Here is a 17,817-nt window from a genome sequence, read left to right on the forward strand (position 1 = left end):
CAACAAAAAGATATTATCCACGTGGCGTGACATTTGTGTTTGACCTTTATATTGGTCGCATCTATTTTTTTTTTTTAATATATATTTAAGTATATATTGGGATTAAATGGATGCTCAATACTGGTATATATCACAACTTACTAAAACCCTAGTAGGGAGAGCTGTTACGCTTAATAGTGAAGTCTATGAGTAGTTGGCCCATAAAAGCCAGCTCTGAGATGATCTAATGGTGAGGCTTTAGTCGGTTCTGGGCGGCAAATTAGGCCCACCTCTAAAAACGTAGCAATTAACAAACTGCCCCTCTAATTAACTAAAATTAAACCAAAGCCCCACTCTCTTGTCTCCGCTTTCCGCACAGCCCCCATAAATACCTCCTCTGCTTCTTTCCGACTCCACAGGGGGCAAGGCCGAAGAAGAAGAGGAAGCCATTCTCAAGTTTCGACTTTTCCCAAGGGGTTTCTTGCAAAAAAGATGGCGAAGGACGTGGAGGGGGTAAGGGATGGGGGTGCGTTCACTGCGAAGGACTACGTGGACCCGCCGCCGGCGCCTCTCGTCGGGTTGGAGGAGCTGAGCAAGTGGTCGCTGTACCGGGCGGTGATCGCGGAGTTCGTTGCGACGCTGCTGTTTCTGTACATAACCGTGGCCACGGTGATCGGGTACAAGCGCCAGTCCGACCCCAGCGGCAACAACACCGATGCGGCCTGCGGCGGTGTCGGGATCCTCGGGATAGCTTGGGCCTTCGGGGGCATGATCTTTATCCTGGTCTACTGCACTGCTGGTATCTCAGGTTGGACGACTCCTCTCCTTCTCCCTTAACGTGCGCCTCAGGTTTGAAATTAATGAGCATGTGTATAATACACCTCTCTAGTTAAAATTTCACTGAAAATTTTATCAAAAACACCCCACTTTTCTCTTTAATTATTCCCGACATTTTAATTTTAATGTCTTAACAAAATACTTAAAAATAAAAAAAAAATAGAATATTTTGAATACTCTTGTTTCACCTTCCAATTTTCGTTCCTTCTATAAAACTAGCGGGAGGTGTTTTTTGATAAACTTCTCTATATATTTTTTATTCTTCATGGGTGACTCATAATAGTGAGTTAGTTATACTTCGTGATGTATACTTTTTATATTCTGACCCCTTTAACTATTATTATTTTTATTTTCTTAATGAAAAAAAATGGACACGTGTAGTCTTTGAATTATATGATTGTGTTACTAAGTTTTTCTGTTAAAAATGTTGACTAACTTCTTCTCCTCTCATGTTAAAAAGTGGATTTAAAGGGATTAGAGAAGATTCTTCTTGAAGATATAATACTACGAGAAGTTATCCGGCCATTAAAGAAGAAAATTGAAGGATCTGAAAAGAAAATGGAGACATTTTTATCCATATATTAAGATAAGTTTAATGTTAAGATGATTTAATGAATATTAGTGAATGAGTATTAGTAATATATTTAAGAAAAATTAATATGCAACACTCTGCTTTTTTATTTTTAAAAACAACTAAAATAAAATATAAAAATTCGTTTGATTTTAGTTAAAAATATTTTTATAATTTTTAAATATAATTAATTTAATTTAATATTTCGTTAAGTTTAATTAAGAGATTTAACAATATAGTGTTTTCTGTCTGAATTATAGGGTTTGATTTATAAATAATAAGAATATTGAGTGTAAATCGTAAATTAATTATATGCAAATTTTGTTATAATTAAATGGCTTAAGGGAGTACGTGTTAAGTTTTTAATTTCATCTACGTATATGTGTATGTATACAGGAGGTCATATTAACCCAGCAGTGACCTTTGGGTTGTTCGTGGCACGGAGGGTCTCATTGGCCCGGGCGTTGCTGTACGTGGTGGCCCAATGCCTCGGGGCAGTCTGCGGCGTTGGCCTCGTCAAGGGCTTCCAAAAGGCCTACTACGTCCGCTACGGCGGCGGCGCTAACGAGCTCGCCGCCGGCTACTCCAAGGGCACCGGCCTCGCCGCCGAGATCATCGGCACCTTCGTCCTCGTCTACACTGTCTTCTCCGCCACCGACTCGAAGCGCAATGCACGAGACTCCCATGTCCCGGTAATCTTTTATACTTTATTTATGAAGTTTTTAACTGTTGCTCTGTTTTTTTTTTAATAAAATCCATTGCTCTTATAAAGTCGATTGACTTTAAGATCTCTCTCTCTCTCTCTCTCTCTCTCTCTGGTTAAGGTGTTGGCTCCCCTCCCGATTGGCTTCGCAGTGTTCATGGTTCACTTGGCCACGATTCCGATCACCGGAACGGGCATCAATCCGGCGAGGAGCTTCGGAGCCGCCGTTATCTATAACACAGACAAGGCTTGGGATGATCAGGTATATATAGTATTTGATAGAAACTCTTCAACAATCTCTCTGAGTTATTTGATACTTCTAAAAATGTCTACTTGTCTAATGTTACAGTGGATGTTCTGGGTGGGGCCCTTCATCGGCGCCATCATCGCCGCCGCCTACCACGAGTATGTCCTGAGAGCTAGTGCGGCCAAGGCTTTGGGGTCCTTCCGGAGTAATGCATGATCCTTAAAACTCCGCCACCTTCACCTCCTTCGTCTTCTTCCATCACGAGCTGTTAGCAGTTAAATAATGGAGGATTTCTAACTGTAAGATATGCATAAGACTGGCTGCATATTGATGTACCCTCTTATATTATATATGTATCCTGTCATTATTATACAAATTGCCAATTCCGCATCACCAATCTGGGAGATGGATCCAGATCATGATTAATGATCTTTTAATAAATTATATTTAAAAAATTAGCTCTAAATACTGTGTCAAAATAAAATAATATGTAACTTAACAACGACCAACTTAACTATATAAAAAATACAATATATATATATTAGAGACTAAAAAGGGTTGTTTTCAAACAATCAGCTAAAAGATAAGGATCGAAAAACAGGGTGCGAAGAATAATAAACGCAAAGGACAAGTCTAAGTTAATAACTTTTTTTTGAAGAAAAACTTATAGGTATTTGCATTGCATTCTCCCAAAATATCATAATAGCTGTTTTACACTTGTATAAGTTATTAAAAGTAGTTTAAAAAATAATTTAATATTTAGCAACAAAATATATCTTATTTTATATGAGATTAATTATAATGACAATTCTAAAAGAGTAAATTATTAATATTTTACAGAATTAATTGACAATTATAATATTTTAAAAGTTTATATCAAAATAATAATGAGTTCCCCCAACGTGCATCCCCTCTTCACGCTTCCCCTTCTCGTCTCCTCGACGCCAAAAGAAAGCCATTCTTATAATCTTATCCAGGCCTCTTCCGATAAGACTCCTTTATCCAAGGATTAGAGAGAGAGAGAGAGAGAGAGAGAGAGAGAGAGAGAGAGAGAGAGAGAGAGAGAGAGAGAGAGAGAGAGATGCAAATATGGCCTTCGTTAACGCTGAGGGAGACGTTCATAGACAACTACGTGCTCAAGCATCTCGACTGGGATCTCGTGACCGCCGGCAAAGGAAGCCACGAGAGCACCAACCACCCACCTCTTCTCGCCTCCTCCACTGCTCGCCATCCGGATTCGCCTCCAAGTAAACTAGCTGGATTGGTCGACTTCTCCCGCGATCTCCTCCTCCTCCTCTCTTGCTGCTGCTGTTGCTTTTGCTGCGGAGGTGAATTAACCAACCTGACCTGACCTGACCTGACCTTCTTCATAAAGTTCTCTCTTTTGCATGACTATCGAAATGCTTACAGTAACTTTGCGATCATCGCAGCGTTCGATGGCGAAGAGGAAGAAGGTTTATAACTTTGCATTGACGAGTGGAAGAAATGATCAATATGAATGTAGATAAAGTTTCTTCTGTTTGCATTGCCGCGAAGAATTATTTGTGTAATAAAAAGTTCTTCTTTATTTTTTTTTCCTTTTACAAATTAATATGGAAGCAAATGAGTCTTCAAAATAAAAAACATTAATTTTCTTCGATGTTTTAGCCTGAATGGAAAATGCAATACAAAGAAATGTTCTTAATGCTATTAAGATATAGACGAGAACATTTTCCTTAAAAGAAAAAAGTAGAGAAAATTTTTAATTGGATTAGCCGATAAGATAGTGTAGAGAGGTTGTGAGGGGAAAAAAATAGTTAATTTAGAAATTCTATGTAAATTTTGATATTTAATTATAAAATAAATAAGTGAAATATTTATGTAAAATTAGATTCACTTCTTACTTGAAAAAAAAAAATTCAAACAATTTAATTAAACTCCATTTTCTCTTAAGTCAAATATACATTAAATGGGCTCAGTTATAAAGGGCCTTAAATAACTAGTGATGGGCTGGCCTCATCAAACTTTGGGCCTGGACCGTACAATCATAATGGACGGCTGAGATGATGATTGCGATCGGCCAATCACACAAGCCTTAACCACGCGGATCTCCCTTGTCTTCCTAATCCCCTCGTATTTAAAACCCTAGCCGCCGCCGCGGGCCGAGATCAACCCACGGCCATTGCCAACCATGGGTCGAGTTCGCACGAAGACGGTGAAGAAGTCCTCCCGCCAAGTGATCGAGCGGTACTACTCGCGCATGACCCTCGACTTCCACACGAACAAGAAGATCCTCGAGGAGGTCGCCATCATCCCCTCGAAGCGCCTCCGGAACAAGATCGCCGGTTTCTCCACCCACCTCATGCGCCGCATCCAGCGCGGCCCCGTGCGCGGCATCTCGCTAAAGCTGCAGGAAGAGGAGCGCGAGCGCCGCATGGACTTCGTCCCCGACGAGTCCGCTCTTAGGGTTGATCACATTGAGGTCGACAAGGAGACGATCGATATGCTCGCCGCGCTTGGGATGGCGGATCTGCCTGGAGTTGAAAAGCAGGCTGATGCACCCACCGTCCCGGTCTTTGCCGGGCGCGCTGCCTTCGGCGGACGTCGTTAATTTAGGTTACAATCTATATCTTTTCTTCGTAAATGGCTTATTAATGTTGCAATCTAGATCCTTACAAGTATAATTTCTTTTTTATTGCGATTCAATATTGACGGTTGTTTGAAAATTGAGTGCTTTCGATGTTTGTGACATGCCGAATAGTGCAATTACAGATTGATTTGCGTGTAAATTAGTTTACGGTGAAACTGTGATCGTCTTCTAAACATTGGAACTTAAGTGTTTGGAGTAATGTCATTTATTTTGATGTGCATCTTTCCTGTATTTATGCAGACTGTTAGTGGGCTTATTACGATATCTCTATGATGTGTCAATCTAAATCCATCGCCGCTGGAAAGAAGAGCAATTGATCTATAAGATTTGGATTTAAGATCGCAAAATATGTGAATAGATTATGTTTTGTGATGCTTTTTATTACTTGAAGATTCAGATTATGTTTATTTTTTGTACTGTTTGCCTTGACATCCCATTGTACTTCTTTAAACTTCCTTGTGTCGTAGATTATGTTTTTCACATTGAAAATCCATTTGGGAAATAAAGCCTTATATGTGGTGAATTGTCAAAAAATGTTTACATTAAACTGCCATGTCTTTCTCTTTCAATTTATATCTTTATTGCTGTTGAGTTCTGCAGTTTCTCTTACATAATGCATTTCTGACTGCATTTTGTATAATTTAAATGTTCGATGTAATATAACTTGTTAGAGCGAGTTATGCATAGAATGTGATGGCCAGGTATCTAAATACTTTGTTTAGCAAATCTAGCACCACTCAGTGATTAAGCTCATTGAAGTTTCTGTTTTAATTGTTCGTCAGGTCATAGTGGTTTACTAATTTGCTACTAGCTTTTTCTAGAACTTCTTTGTTGTATTGTCTCAATTGGAACATCATCTTTGTTGAACAATGAGATATTACTGCAAAAATTACTTCTCCTTGCTCTTATAAACTTTCAGTAAGTTATTGTTTTACTTACTTACATGCCATCTATTGAATTAATAGGAGCTATATTTATCATTGATTCATTTATGCCCCCAACCTATTGCCTATGCAGGTTATGCGATACCATGCTGCCGGCATATTGCAGCTGCCTCTGAGAACATTTTCTTCTTCTTCTTCTTCTTCTTCTTCTTCTTCCTTTTTGTTAGTGCTGGATCCTTAATTTGATATAGAGTCTTACTAGGCCAACAAAGTTTAGTTCCGCCGTGTGTGTAGCGAAGAAGTGTAACTTACTCCTCTGGTTGTGTTAATGCATCTTCGACCTTCTCTCCTTGTGTGATGGGAGCTTCCAAATATTATCAATCTATCAGATTCTATTCTCACTGCACTTCTTTTATGATCATTATATATGTTCTCATCTTCATCCATTTCCACTAGTTTCTGCAGGTAAAATTTCTGTTATCACCGAGCCGAATCCTGTGTTCGTCTCTGAACTTTCTTTCAGAATTGGACATTTGGACTTCCAAAATCCCTGCTGTTGGTATCACCATCTGGTGGAGTTGCGGATGAAATCTAGAAATTAGGATGATCCCAAATAACTAAAAAAGATGATAAAACTATAAGTTCGACTCTATCCACTTCCAAGGTACACAAAGAAACGATCATAAAATCACATAACCACTGGAAAGAAAGTTCCTCGAATCCTTCATAAAGTCAAATATGGTTTGCGATTTCCACGTGCCAGGTTTCGACGTTTGCATTTTCTACACGTGGTTAAGAAAACGACAACAATGTGATGATCGAGAAAAAGAACAAAAGAGGGAACTATATGAAAGTTGGTAGGCTTTGTGCAATATGACCACAACGTAGGTGGTGAAATGCAAAATAACCGAGAGAAGTTATAAATTCTCCGGAGTTAATGGGATACTTTCCCCAAAGTAGTCCTCGGACCAGTCACCCGTCTAACCGTGCTGATGGCGAGGAACTCTTATCCAATCCGCCATCGCTCCCTCTTCTTGCTCTCTAACCTTCTACTCCTCTCTCTCCCTCTCTCCTCTTCTTCTCTTCCCTTCCTCCGCCACGATGCTCTCTACGCGTCGCAGCTCCTTCAAGTAGCGGCGGATGACAAAGATTGGCTACTGTCCATCCGCCGCAATCTCCATGAGCACCCAGAGCTCCGCTTCCAAGAGCACAACACCAGCGCTCTAATCCGCGCCCAGCTCGACCTCCTCGGCGTTCCTTATTCCTTCCCATTCGCCGGCACCGGCGTCGTCGCCGAGGTCGGGTCCGGCGATGCCCCCATCGTCGCCCTCCGCGCCGACATGGACGCCCTTCCTCTCCAGGTGCGTCCCCTCTGTGAATTAGTTACTTTGGGAGATGCGTTTTGGAGGATCTGTGAGTTTGGTTGCGATTTTGGTGTAAAGATTTGATCTTGGCGGTCGCGGGTTTCAGGAACTTGTGGAATGGGAGCACAAGAGTAAAGTGGATGGGGCGATGCATGGATGCGGGCACGACGCGCATGTCACGATGCTCCTCGGAGCCGCGAAATTGCTCAACCAAAGGAAGGACCGGCTTAAGGTAGTGGGTAGTGCGTCTATAAATATCTAGCTTAAAGTTACATTCTCTTGTGTGTTCATACTAGTTCTTTTTTTTTTCTTTCTCCTACTTGGTAACTGTTCTGTGTGAGATAATTCTCCGAAACTAGATCATATTCTCAAGCATTTTAACTTCAGTTTGTGAATTATGATCTGAAATGAGGATCTCTCTTTTCCCATTGTAACTTAAGTTGAATTTGTGCAATGATCATTATATTATTTCATTATGATGAAAAATTGCATTATCCTAGGCTAAGGCATAAATGAGGTCTTTCCAGTCTTCCACCTTTGTCCTTTCTTCCTTCTCCTTTTCTGTTTTCTGTTTGTTACTTAATATTCTTAGAAAAGAGCAATTGGATGAATATCAGGATACCTACTTACATTAGGATGATGAGTTATTTGCTCAAATCCTGCATAAATAACTCGTTTCCTAGAGCTTGCTCTGGAATCCCCCCCCCTCTCCTGTTGATGTTGCAATAGTGAGATGTACCTCAACTTGTTTTTCAAGCTAAGTTTATGTCTTTAACATCAATATCAATGATTTTGACATTTTATTATAAAACCTTGGAGGCATGTAGCTCCGCGAACATTCATGTGTGCTGCTATATGTTTTATGTTGCAGGGTACTGTAAGACTGCTTTTCCAACCAGCAGAGGAAGGTGGTGCAGGTGCATCTCATATGATAAAAGATGGTGCTCTTGATGGTGTGGAAGCAATCTTTGGCATGCATATTGATTATCAAATTCCCACAGGTACAGTAGTATCCCTTCCAGGTAACACACAGGCTGCCGTATGTTTCTTTGAAGTGAAAATAGAAGGTAAAGGTGCAGAAGCTGCAACTCCACATTTTGCCATTGATCCGATAGTTGCTACATCATTTGCCATTCTAGCATTGCAACAGCTCATCTCTAGAGAAGATGACCCCCTTCACAGCCAAGTATGGTTTTGTTCCCATGAACCTCCGAACATTTTGTTATCTGTGTTATCTTTGTCTCTTGTCACTTCAAGGACGTTTGATCTTAATTGTCTTTTTAATTTCTGGAAGGTACTTTCTGTTACCTATGTCAAGGGTGGAGAAGGATATGACGTTACACCTTCAATTGTTAAATTTGGAGGAACTTTAAGAAGTCTTACTACGGAAAACCTACTCAGGCTACAGAGAAGGGTGGAAGAGGTTAGTCATTACTTGATTAAATTTTATTGCATTCAATCACTTTGAAGATATCCTTATTTGGAATATGACTAAACTATATATGGTTTCTAAACTATTTAACAATTCTATCAATATGACAATAGTTGCAGCATTTAGCAACATACTTGGTTGTCATGCAGAGCTAAAGAACTATTTCATGCACATATCTACAATTTGTTCTCTGTGTCCTTACTCATATAAATGCATGTTTTATCAGGTAGTAAAAGGCCAAGCAGCTGTACATAGGTGTAAAGCAGTGGTCAGTATGAAACAAGAGGATTACCCGATGTATCCTGCGGTCATGAATGATGAAAAGTTGCATCATTTTGTACAGAGTGTAGGCAAATTCCTGCTTGGTTCAGATATGGTGGCGATGGGTAACAAAATAATGGCAGGTGAAGATTTTGCCTTCTATCAACAATTGATTCCTGGTGTAATGTTTGGTATTGGGATAAGAAATGAGAAAATTGGTTCAGTCCACCCTGCACACTCCCCTTACTTTTTCATTGATGAAGATGTTCTTCCAATTGGAGCAGCACTGCATACTGCAATTGCAGAAATGTACCTTAATGAGCACGATAATTTTGATCATAGTAAAGCTGTACCTTCTCATCATATAGATTAACTGATTGCTTAAACATCATGTATGTATTCTGGTCTTCTGGAAGTCTAAGCTGTATGTCTTAGATAGGCTGCGTTTGGTTCCAATGCTTGCATGAAAGAGCTAACAGCTTGTAATAATCTACTCTTCTATTCTCTGAAGGATGACACTTTATTATATAATTAGTATAGCTTGTTGCTCATTAGAATATCAATAATTGCAGTCTGAGCTGTTAGCAATTGTAGACCAGAAATATCTTCTGGAATGGTCTCTTGTCCTCCTCACCTTGACACTGGCCAATGAAAAGAAGACTTTCACACTCCCTTACTTTTTCATTGATGAAGATGTTCTTCCAATTGGAGCAGCACTGCATACTGCAATTGCAGAAATGTATCTTAATGAGCACAATAATTTTGATCATAGTAAGGCTGTACCTTCTCATCATATAGATTAACTGATTGCTTAAACATCATGTATGTCTTCTGGTCTTCTGGAAGTCTAAGCTGTATGTCTTAGATATGCTTTGTTTGGTTCCAATGCTTGCATGAAAGAGCTAACAGCTTGTAATAATCTACTCTTCTATTCTCTGAAGGATGACACTTTATTATATAATTAGTATAGCTTGTTGCTCATTAGAATATCAATAATTGCAGTCTGAGCTGTTAGCAATTGTAGACCAGAAATATCTTCTGGAATGGTCTCTTGTCCTCCTCACCTTGACACTGGCCAATGAAAAGAAGACTTTCACACTCCCTTACTTTTTCATTGATGAAGATGTTCTTCCAATTGGAGCAGCACTGCATACTGCAATTGCAGAAATGTATCTTAATGAGCACAATAATTTTGATCATAGTAAGGCTGTACCTTCTCATCATATAGATTAACTGATTGCTTAAACATCATGTATGTATTCTGGTCTTCTGGAAGTCTAAGCTGTATGTCTTAGATAGGCTGCGTTTGGTTCCAATGCTTGCATGAAAGAGCTAACAGTTTGTAATAATCTATTCTTCTATTCTCTGAAGGATGACACTTTATTATATAATTAGTATAGCTTGTTGCTCATTAGAATATCAATAATTGCAGTATGAGCTGTTAGCAATTGTAGACCAGAAATATCTTTTGGAATGGTCTCTTGTCCTCACCTTGACACTGGCCAATGAAAAGAAGACTTTCGCACTACCTTACTTTTTCATTGATGAAGATGTTCTTCCAATTGGAGCAGCACTGCATACTGCAATTGCAGAAATGTATCTTAATGAGCACAATAATTTTGATCATAGTAAGGCTGTACCTTCTCATCATATAGATTAACTGATTGCTTAAACATCATGTATGTCTTCTGGTCTTCTGGAAGTCTAAGCTGTATGTCTTAGATATGCTTTGTTTGGTTCCAATGCTTGCATGAAAGAGCTAACAGCTTGTAATAATCTATTCTTCTATTCTCTTAAGGATGACACCTTATTATATAAATAGTATAGCTTGTTGCTCATTAGAATATCAATAATTGCAGTATGAAACTGTTAGCAATTGTAGACCAGAAATATCTTCTGGAGTGGTCTCTTGTCCTCACCTTGACACTAGCCAATAAAAAGAAGACTTTCCATTCTAGAGAAGATACCTTATCCAGTATTACTTGGCTTCACATGTTACAGCCATTCAGGACCATTCATTGATTTCAGGCAAGGAGCAATGGCTTCAACAATGGCATTGCAATTTTGCTCCAGAAGACCTCCAAGCTTCACTTCCACTCCCAGGAGCTCTTCATTATCAGACCACATTACACAAAATCTCCATAAGCAAATCAACAGAAGAAAACTAGCTACAACAGCTGCCGCTGCTTCAGCTTTCTTGCTTCAAGAACTGTTCTTCACTTCAAACACTGCTTCCTCTTTTGACCTCAGAGTCACTGTTCCAGACCAGACGCCGGCAGAAGCCAACACTGTGGTAAAATCTCATGCCCGAGATCTTCTCGAGATAAAATCTCTTATAGATTCGAAGTCATGGCGAGAGTTGCAGCTTGCACTGCGGGAGAGCTCGCCGTACCTTAAGCAAGATCTGTACACATTAATTCAGGCGAAATCAGGGAGTCAGAGGCCGCAGCTAAGGAAGCTCTACTCCCATCTCTTCAACAATGTCTCGAATGTAAGTTCATTACTCCACACTATCTTTGCGTACATTACGAAAATTTCTATTGAGTTTTGACTTGAATTTTCTACAATTGCAGCTAGATTATGCAGCAAGAGACCGCGACGAAGTTCGAGTACAAGAATACTATGACAACATTGTTACAACTCTTAATGAGATTTTTGCTAGAATTTGACAACTTTGAATTGTTTGATTTCATCCAAATTAAGGAAGAAATATTTTACAGGGAAAGTAAAATAAAACGAGATAGAAGCAGCCGGGATTAGTAATGGTCAAAGTCTCTCCCTTTTACTGATACACTTAAGTTGTCTAGTTGCAGATTAATCAGTTCCCAGCACAAAATCTTAATAGAATTGTCGATTTTTGTAAGGAAATGCCCTGAAAGAAAGCAAGGACCTAAACTATAATGTCAGGTTTTGCTCAGAGCCCAAACAATGCAGTGGCTTGTTTGTTTTACTTCTTTCTTGGTTCTTTCAGAAATGCAATCTTTCCATACTCCTTTTATCCTGGATATGCTAAGTATTCGTATCACATAAACATGTATAATTACAGAGATGAGAGATGAAACAGTGCTGTAATAATTCATTCATATATATATAAAAAAGAATCAATCACAATTTGGTAGACAAGAAAAATTTAGTGAAGTATATTGTGTCGAAAAATTGTGACTATATATGCACTTAATAATAAAAGTATAATGCCTATTGTAATTTGGTAATATTCTTAAAAGGAAATGATTGTATTGCATGTATTAGTCGATTTTTAGGAAATATTTTATGGTCCTTCAATAACATCCTTCACGGTGTTGTTGGTATATATATATATATATGGATCTCCATTTGGCCTTGGAATGGAATGCACAAAATGTTAATGATCCCACTAAATAGCAAAGGTAAGACTTTAATTGCCTCAGCATATAAATACTTCTTGATTATAATTTGTGACAGCACAAAAGGATGAATGCCATATTGCCATAGTACATTTCACTAACAGATCATATCCTACAAGGAGGCTAGGGTGTAAGTCACCAACAAAAGTTTAAGTTTATCATCTGAATTACAAAAACTAAAATTGCCATTCAGTTACAAAGCCAGACTCTAGCAAAATAGACTAGATGATTCCAATTTTGTTTGCAACATCAAGAGCATCGAAATCCGGGGTCAATCTCACAAAGGCCTTCTTTGTGCCGTCAGGCCTAAAACAAGCAACAATAAAGCCATCAAGAAAGGCACCAATCAATTATCTCAAAGTACAAAACCAAGATAAAGAAAAAGGTAGCAACACTAACCTGATTAGGGTGTTCACTTTCTTTGCCTGGATGTCATACATCTTCTTCACGGCTGCCTTAATCTTCTTCTTGTCAGCTCGAATGTCCACAATAAATACAAGGGTGTTGTTGTCTTCAATCTTCTTCATGGCTGATTCAGTAGTCAGGGGATATTTGAGAATCTGATAATGATCTAGCTTGTCCCTGGGAGGTGCGCTGATTCTGGGATATTTAGGATTTCTGTCTTTCTTCAAGGTCTTTGGCCTGTGGAAAGTCACAGAAGTACGGATCTTCTTGGCCTTCTTTTTGAGGGCTGAAGCCCCTGACTTCACAGCCTTAGCAACCTTGAGAGCCTGCGCTTTGCCATCAGGCTTCTTGGTGGTAACTGCTTGATAGTAATAGCATAAGATAAACAAAAAAGACAAATCAGGAATCTCAATAACATACAGAACCAAAATTTGTCTTAGCCATTGCATGTAATGGAGCCACTTCTACAAACCATGGAGACCCCAAAGATAGGAGAATTAAGAATAAAGGAGCAAATGAAAAGATCATGCATAACAAATGAATCTTGTGAATCAGCTAAAAGTTAATTAGTGCACTAGAACACAAACAAATACACAAAGAGACCATTGGCAAATATAATAGCTATAGCCAATCTTGCACTTGTATGTCCATTTGCACAAGAGATTAACACAGTTGGCCCACTGAAGAAACTGGATTTACTTCAAGCATGGGAATTAGTAAATATTTAAACAAATTGCATAAGTTTAAATGTATATAAGGGTTTTAAATCAGTAAATATCAATTATTCAATCCAAAAGATTCTATTATGACGACACAAAATTATATTTTACTATATTCTTTTGTAGCTCTTGAGGACAAAGTTCCATATACAATGGGCTATAAAATAAGCCCCGTAATTTCAGCCTGGAAAATGTATTATAAAGCTAACTTTCTCCATACCAAGTCATGTTTAAATTAGCTCGGGAAATGCAATATAGTTTATTCAAATTCTATGATACAAAAGCTTCAACAAGAAAACTACCCACATGCAGAATAGAAACATCCTTATTCAGCTATTCAACTCTATTTTAAGCACTAAACTTAGATCTTAATTCAGTTTCAGGAACGGGTCTTACCTTTAGCAGGTGGCGCCATCTCGAAAAGTAGATTCACTTAACCTGCATTAACGAGAGTGTCAGCCTTGCGATCCAAACAAGCAGGAAACTACTGGTAAGACATATCAACAAACTAGAGAGATCAAACAGTCGTCAAGAAACAACTTACCTTCAAGCTGAAGATCCCACAAGATCAAAACCACATTTGTTTTACTATTAGTTACAGTGCACATATATAAATTTGCAAAACAGATTCAGGTATTAGAACAATCACACCCAGCACCTATTTGAGGTAATATGTGGATTTCAATGTCTACTATGACTACAAAGACTAGCTTGCTCCTGTCCAAAGAAGGTCAATAGTTGGAATATTATTATGAATAAGTTTAGAGAGAAGTAAATTCGAATATCTCATTGTAGGTAATAACTCTTAAGTATAAGAAAACTTAAAACAGAGTAGTATATCGGAACCCCTGACAAAAGCTAATAATTCCTTTTAATTGAAAGAAAAAATGCTGCCTAGAATGGATTTTCCCGTGAAAAAAAAAGACACTTTTTCCCCCGAGAAAGCTTCACATATCATTTTTCAAACTCCAAACAGCATGGAATTGCTACCTAAAAACGAACTTTTGGTACACCTAACAAGACTTCTTTCGACTTTGTTCCAGAAAAAAAACGATAACTTTAACACTACCCACGTAAAAACAAAAAGAAATCCAAGCGATGCAACTACGCAGATAACACGAAGTCACGAAAATGCGAACAAGCTCTATCACATCACATTAAACATACTGAAAACGATAATCTATAATACGAGTTTGATTCCACCACGAAAACTAGGGTTAGGGTTTAGAGACTGACCGTTTCAGCGGAGAACAACAACTCTCCTCTCCGTGCTCGCTACCCAAAACCCTAGCTTCCGACTGTTGCGCAGATAGAAAAGCAAATCCAAGAATGAATCTCCTCCGCCCAATTCCTGATCAACGGTCTCTGATCTTCGGATCACAGAATTCTCCAAGTATGTTAAATGACGAAATTGGCCCTGGATGGCTTTGGGCCAAGCCAGGCCAGGCCGGGATTCCATAATGGGCCACGATAGCTATCACTATCATATCAAGTTTATGAGATAATTTACATTTAGACCCTGGAATTATCATTATATTTTATATACCTCCGAACTTATTTTATGCCATTAAAGTACATTTATATTTATAATTACGGTGGAAAATTTATGAACGTATTCTATATCTTTTCTCGTTATCAATCCCTGAATTGGAATTGAGAGGCCAAAATCTCCCCCCATAAAAAAATTAAAAAGAAATTCCAACGCCTTCCGGAATCGGTCACCATTGTCTTGCCGAGGTAATGAGGATTGATGCTTTCTCCTTTTATTTTCATTACTAAATCTTTTGATTGTTCTATTTTCTCTCGTCAAATCCTCTAGTGCTAAACCTACTTCTTTTGTGGATCATACGCTGTTCTTTTATTTACTTACTATTTACAAGAAAATAATGCGATTATTCTTCATATCGTCGACTAGATTAGAGGTACATAAGTTTGATGATAGAAACCTAGTACAATGGCCTTGAAAGCTTTGATGCAGGAATGGGACTGTTATTTCTAGTGCTTGTCTACTAATAAGAGGAAAAAAAAAAAAGGTTTAAACTTTTGTTAGGAATATATTGATTCGATTGGGGAAGATGGAAAAGTAAAAGCAAGCCTTTGTGGGGATTTGGATTAAGTCATCAGGTGACATTACCTTCACAGATCAACACTAAAACTTAGTAGTTGGGAAGGAAAAGGAATAGATTCAAGTTTCAAATAAGCAAATGGGAGAAGTTCCTGGAGCAAAATGAGTGAGAATGGATATGCCAAGCATAGCATAACTTATCAGAGGGGAATCTTCATTATAATAAATACAATTGTTTTGAGAAATTGTTGAGAGATTCTAATATTCTATAAAGGTTGCTGAAGATTTTATCTGCGATTTATTTGGACTCCTGAACAAACGAGACGAATCTCAGCGAATTTAATGAGGCCCCACTGAAAGATTTCAATAGTTGTAAGATAGTATGAATCGTAGTTAGTAATCCAAGCGGGACTCTGGTAAATTCTCTGAGAGGTAATGAACATATTCAGCACTGGCTACATGGATAATCTCACCCATGTCAGCAGAAACATAATAAATGATTTGCTTTTATGTCATAAAAGACATGCAGTTGGCCTTCTCTGATATCTCTAGAAACAATGTAAGTAGTCCATGGGTGTGCCGCATGTAATCTTTGTGCAAAGAAAGCATGAATAAGTTTGGAACTTAAGACACATAGCTGATGAAATTTCTTTGACTTTAAAGTAGCAGCATCAGTTGTAATGTTATGTATTGATTTCAGTACCGCTAGGTATGAGATAAGCTTTGAATTTAAGCCTCTAATACTCCATATATGTGAGATATGGGCAATCTAAGAAGTAGTGCAAATGTTTACTGCAAGAGGACCCATGGATGTTGAGATCCAAACAAATGAATACCTGTGGATGCATGAATGGAACATATACAAGACAAGTTTTCACTACTTGTTGGGCCAAGGAAAGATCCTGTTGGTATCTGCTGAAAGATTTGCATCTACCCACCAGAGAGTTGATGGCACTGACATCTCATGTGTCTCTCAACCTCAGCACCTTAGACTTAAAAGACTTCTAAGATAGGTCCAGTCTGAGTAAGCTGTTATAATTGGCAATCTTTTCTCTATAGCTTTTCTTTTCTTTTCTTTTGGTACTCTATCGTGGTCATTAGACAGACTCAACCACTGATGCAAATGTAAGCACTCACTGTCAATCAAGAGTTCATAAGTGCCAATTGGCAAATAAAATAATTTGGTTAGGATTTACATTCTTTGTTCAGTTTGAAAATTAGTGTGCATTTTAGTTTGCTTACGATTGAACAATCAAAATGGAGAGCAGATTGGTTTAGATTCCGAGAATGAGGGAAGAGGGTGCTAGATATGCAGTTTTACCTCTATTAATAGAGGCTGTTTCTATGACTCAGCCACTCCACTAGGATGGTGTTGTGGCAAACCTTCATAATAAATGATGCAGTCTTCTAGATCGACAATTTTTATCAGAAACTTTTTACTCACTGTAAACAGTAATTGTCGCGTCTAGATCGGTGTGTTGTAACGAAGTATAATGAATGATACTTGACGTATTTCAAGTTGAACTCAAGTCTGCAGAGTGCACACATTTTGGTTGCTGGAGAAGGTTAATAATTCATCTATACAACAGCGAAATCCAAACTGCAAAAGTATACTTAAAATTACATATGTATAGGTCTTATCTTTTAGCCGAACATCTGTAGAATGCTCCGCTAGTATGATTTGAGTGTTACTGTAATCCTGGCCTACATCACATAATAGAACAGTACATAGAAGACTACACTTTTGAGGTTAAAAAGGAGATAGGAATCATATGAATTTTCATGAGTCTTAAAAGGACAAAACACAGGAAGAAAGTTGGAATTTGGGAAATGCAATCTCCATGTTTCAGGAGCTCCTTCACATCAACATGTTGGCAAGGGGATAACAAGGCCAAAATAGCAAGCCAGGAAGAGTCCAGAAGAGAATATAAAGGAACATATAGAGGCAATCTAGACAACTAAGCTGATATAAGATCTCAACCAACATCGTGAATAAAGGAAAGCAATAAGAGAGGACAGCAGCATCTAATTAAATGCTGCACATATGTCTTGTTTTCACGAAGCAAGTGGGGGAATGAGTGCTCCCTTGGCAATAATAGAATTTCTTCTCATGGACTATTCTACAGAGATTTTAGTCTTGAGGGCCTCTCTCTCTCTCTCTCTCTCTCTCTCATATATGCATTCATAACACATGCAAAGATTGTGAAATATTTCATGGGTGAGAGAGAAAGGAAATTTTGGAGAATTACGAAAGAATCATTAGAGGAACGAAATTAATAAGACAAAAATTCTTCAGTTTATTGCAGAGTATGTGCAATCACATCATTGAATAAGGATC

General features: G+C 38.3%; 5 protein-coding genes across 7 annotated transcripts; 4 read left to right on the forward strand and 1 right to left on the reverse strand.

Annotated features, from left to right (window-relative positions):
- Window positions 1-399: 399 nt before the first annotated feature.
- LOC140765253 (probable aquaporin PIP2-2) lies at window positions 400-2,730 on the forward strand. Its single transcript, XM_073104233.1, has 4 exons — window positions 400-787; window positions 1,784-2,079; window positions 2,212-2,352; window positions 2,440-2,730. Exons 1-4 carry the CDS (start codon window positions 472-474, stop codon window positions 2,551-2,553), a joined length of 867 nt encoding a protein of 288 aa, XP_072960334.1. The 5' UTR covers window positions 400-471; the 3' UTR covers window positions 2,554-2,730.
- A 1,727-nt stretch (window positions 2,731-4,457) lies between these two features.
- On the forward strand, window positions 4,458-6,222 carry LOC140764502 (small ribosomal subunit protein eS17-like). 2 transcript variants are annotated; one of them, XM_073103098.1, is made up of 2 exons: window positions 4,458-4,932; window positions 5,984-6,222. In XM_073103098.1, exon 1 carries the CDS (start codon window positions 4,508-4,510, stop codon window positions 4,925-4,927), a length of 420 nt encoding a protein of 139 aa, XP_072959199.1. In that variant the 5' UTR covers window positions 4,458-4,507; the 3' UTR covers window positions 4,928-4,932; window positions 5,984-6,222. The 2 variants fall into 2 exon arrangements, with proteins under 2 accessions (XP_072959199.1, XP_072959200.1); XM_073103099.1 differs by lacking the exon at window positions 5,984-6,222 and adding an exon at window positions 5,207-5,561.
- A 529-nt stretch (window positions 6,223-6,751) lies between these two features.
- On the forward strand, window positions 6,752-9,575 carry LOC140764499 (IAA-amino acid hydrolase ILR1-like 5). Its single transcript, XM_073103095.1, has 5 exons — window positions 6,752-7,211; window positions 7,321-7,446; window positions 8,086-8,400; window positions 8,509-8,637; window positions 8,873-9,575. The coding sequence occupies exons 1-5, from the start codon at window positions 6,843-6,845 to the stop codon at window positions 9,278-9,280; spliced, it is 1,347 nt and encodes a 448-aa protein (XP_072959196.1). The 5' UTR covers window positions 6,752-6,842; the 3' UTR covers window positions 9,281-9,575.
- Window positions 8,909-11,896, forward strand: LOC140764500 (psbQ-like protein 3, chloroplastic). 2 transcript variants are annotated; one of them, XM_073103096.1, is made up of 3 exons: window positions 8,909-9,050; window positions 10,909-11,398; window positions 11,481-11,896. In XM_073103096.1, the coding sequence occupies exons 2-3, from the start codon at window positions 10,946-10,948 to the stop codon at window positions 11,574-11,576; spliced, it is 549 nt and encodes a 182-aa protein (XP_072959197.1). In that variant the 5' UTR covers window positions 8,909-9,050; window positions 10,909-10,945; the 3' UTR covers window positions 11,577-11,896. The 2 variants fall into 2 exon arrangements, with proteins under 2 accessions (XP_072959197.1, XP_072959198.1); XM_073103097.1 differs by having other exon boundaries at window positions 8,911-9,050; window positions 10,936-11,398.
- A 396-nt stretch (window positions 11,897-12,292) lies between these two features.
- LOC140765019 (large ribosomal subunit protein uL23) lies at window positions 12,293-14,767 on the reverse strand. Its single transcript, XM_073103933.1, has 4 exons — window positions 14,651-14,767; window positions 13,811-13,852; window positions 12,690-13,053; window positions 12,293-12,596 (listed from the first exon to the last, which is right to left on the reverse strand). Exons 2-4 carry the CDS (start codon window positions 13,827-13,829, stop codon window positions 12,512-12,514), a joined length of 468 nt encoding a protein of 155 aa, XP_072960034.1. The 5' UTR covers window positions 13,830-13,852; window positions 14,651-14,767; the 3' UTR covers window positions 12,293-12,511.
- Window positions 14,768-17,817: the final 3,050 nt, after the last annotated feature.

Source organism: Typha angustifolia, chromosome 8, assembly GCF_048772165.1.
Source record: "Typha angustifolia cultivar Huaian chromosome 8, ASM4877216v1, whole genome shotgun sequence".
Lineage (NCBI taxonomy): Eukaryota > Viridiplantae > Streptophyta > Magnoliopsida > Poales > Typhaceae > Typha > Typha angustifolia.

Excerpts from the sequence above, each read along its gene's own strand:
- LOC140765253 (XM_073104233.1), top strand. The coding sequence starts at position 472 with ATGGCGAAGGACGTGGAGGGGGTAAGGGATGGGGGTGCGTTCACTGCG. Across the intron at positions 788-1,783 it reads CTGCACTGCTGGTATCTCAG|GAGGTCATATTAACCCAGCA; the intron begins GTTGGACGACTC and ends GTATGTATACAG. Across the intron at positions 2,080-2,211 it reads CACGAGACTCCCATGTCCCG|GTGTTGGCTCCCCTCCCGAT; the intron begins GTAATCTTTTAT and ends TCTCTGGTTAAG.
- LOC140765019 (XM_073103933.1), bottom strand. Across the intron at positions 12,597-12,689 it reads AAAGTGAACACCCTAATCAG|GCCTGACGGCACAAAGAAGG; the intron begins GTTAGTGTTGCT and ends TGCTTGTTTTAG.
- LOC140764499 (XM_073103095.1), top strand. The coding sequence starts at position 6,843 with ATGGCGAGGAACTCTTATCCAATCCGCCATCGCTCCCTCTTCTTGCTC. Across the intron at positions 7,212-7,320 it reads TGGACGCCCTTCCTCTCCAG|GAACTTGTGGAATGGGAGCA; the intron begins GTGCGTCCCCTC and ends CGCGGGTTTCAG. Across the intron at positions 8,401-8,508 it reads ATGACCCCCTTCACAGCCAA|GTACTTTCTGTTACCTATGT; the intron begins GTATGGTTTTGT and ends AATTTCTGGAAG.
- LOC140764500 (XM_073103096.1), top strand. The coding sequence starts at position 10,946 with ATGGCTTCAACAATGGCATTGCAATTTTGCTCCAGAAGACCTCCAAGC. Across the intron at positions 11,399-11,480 it reads TCTTCAACAATGTCTCGAAT|CTAGATTATGCAGCAAGAGA; the intron begins GTAAGTTCATTA and ends CTACAATTGCAG.
- LOC140764502 (XM_073103098.1), top strand. The coding sequence starts at position 4,508 with ATGGGTCGAGTTCGCACGAAGACGGTGAAGAAGTCCTCCCGCCAAGTG.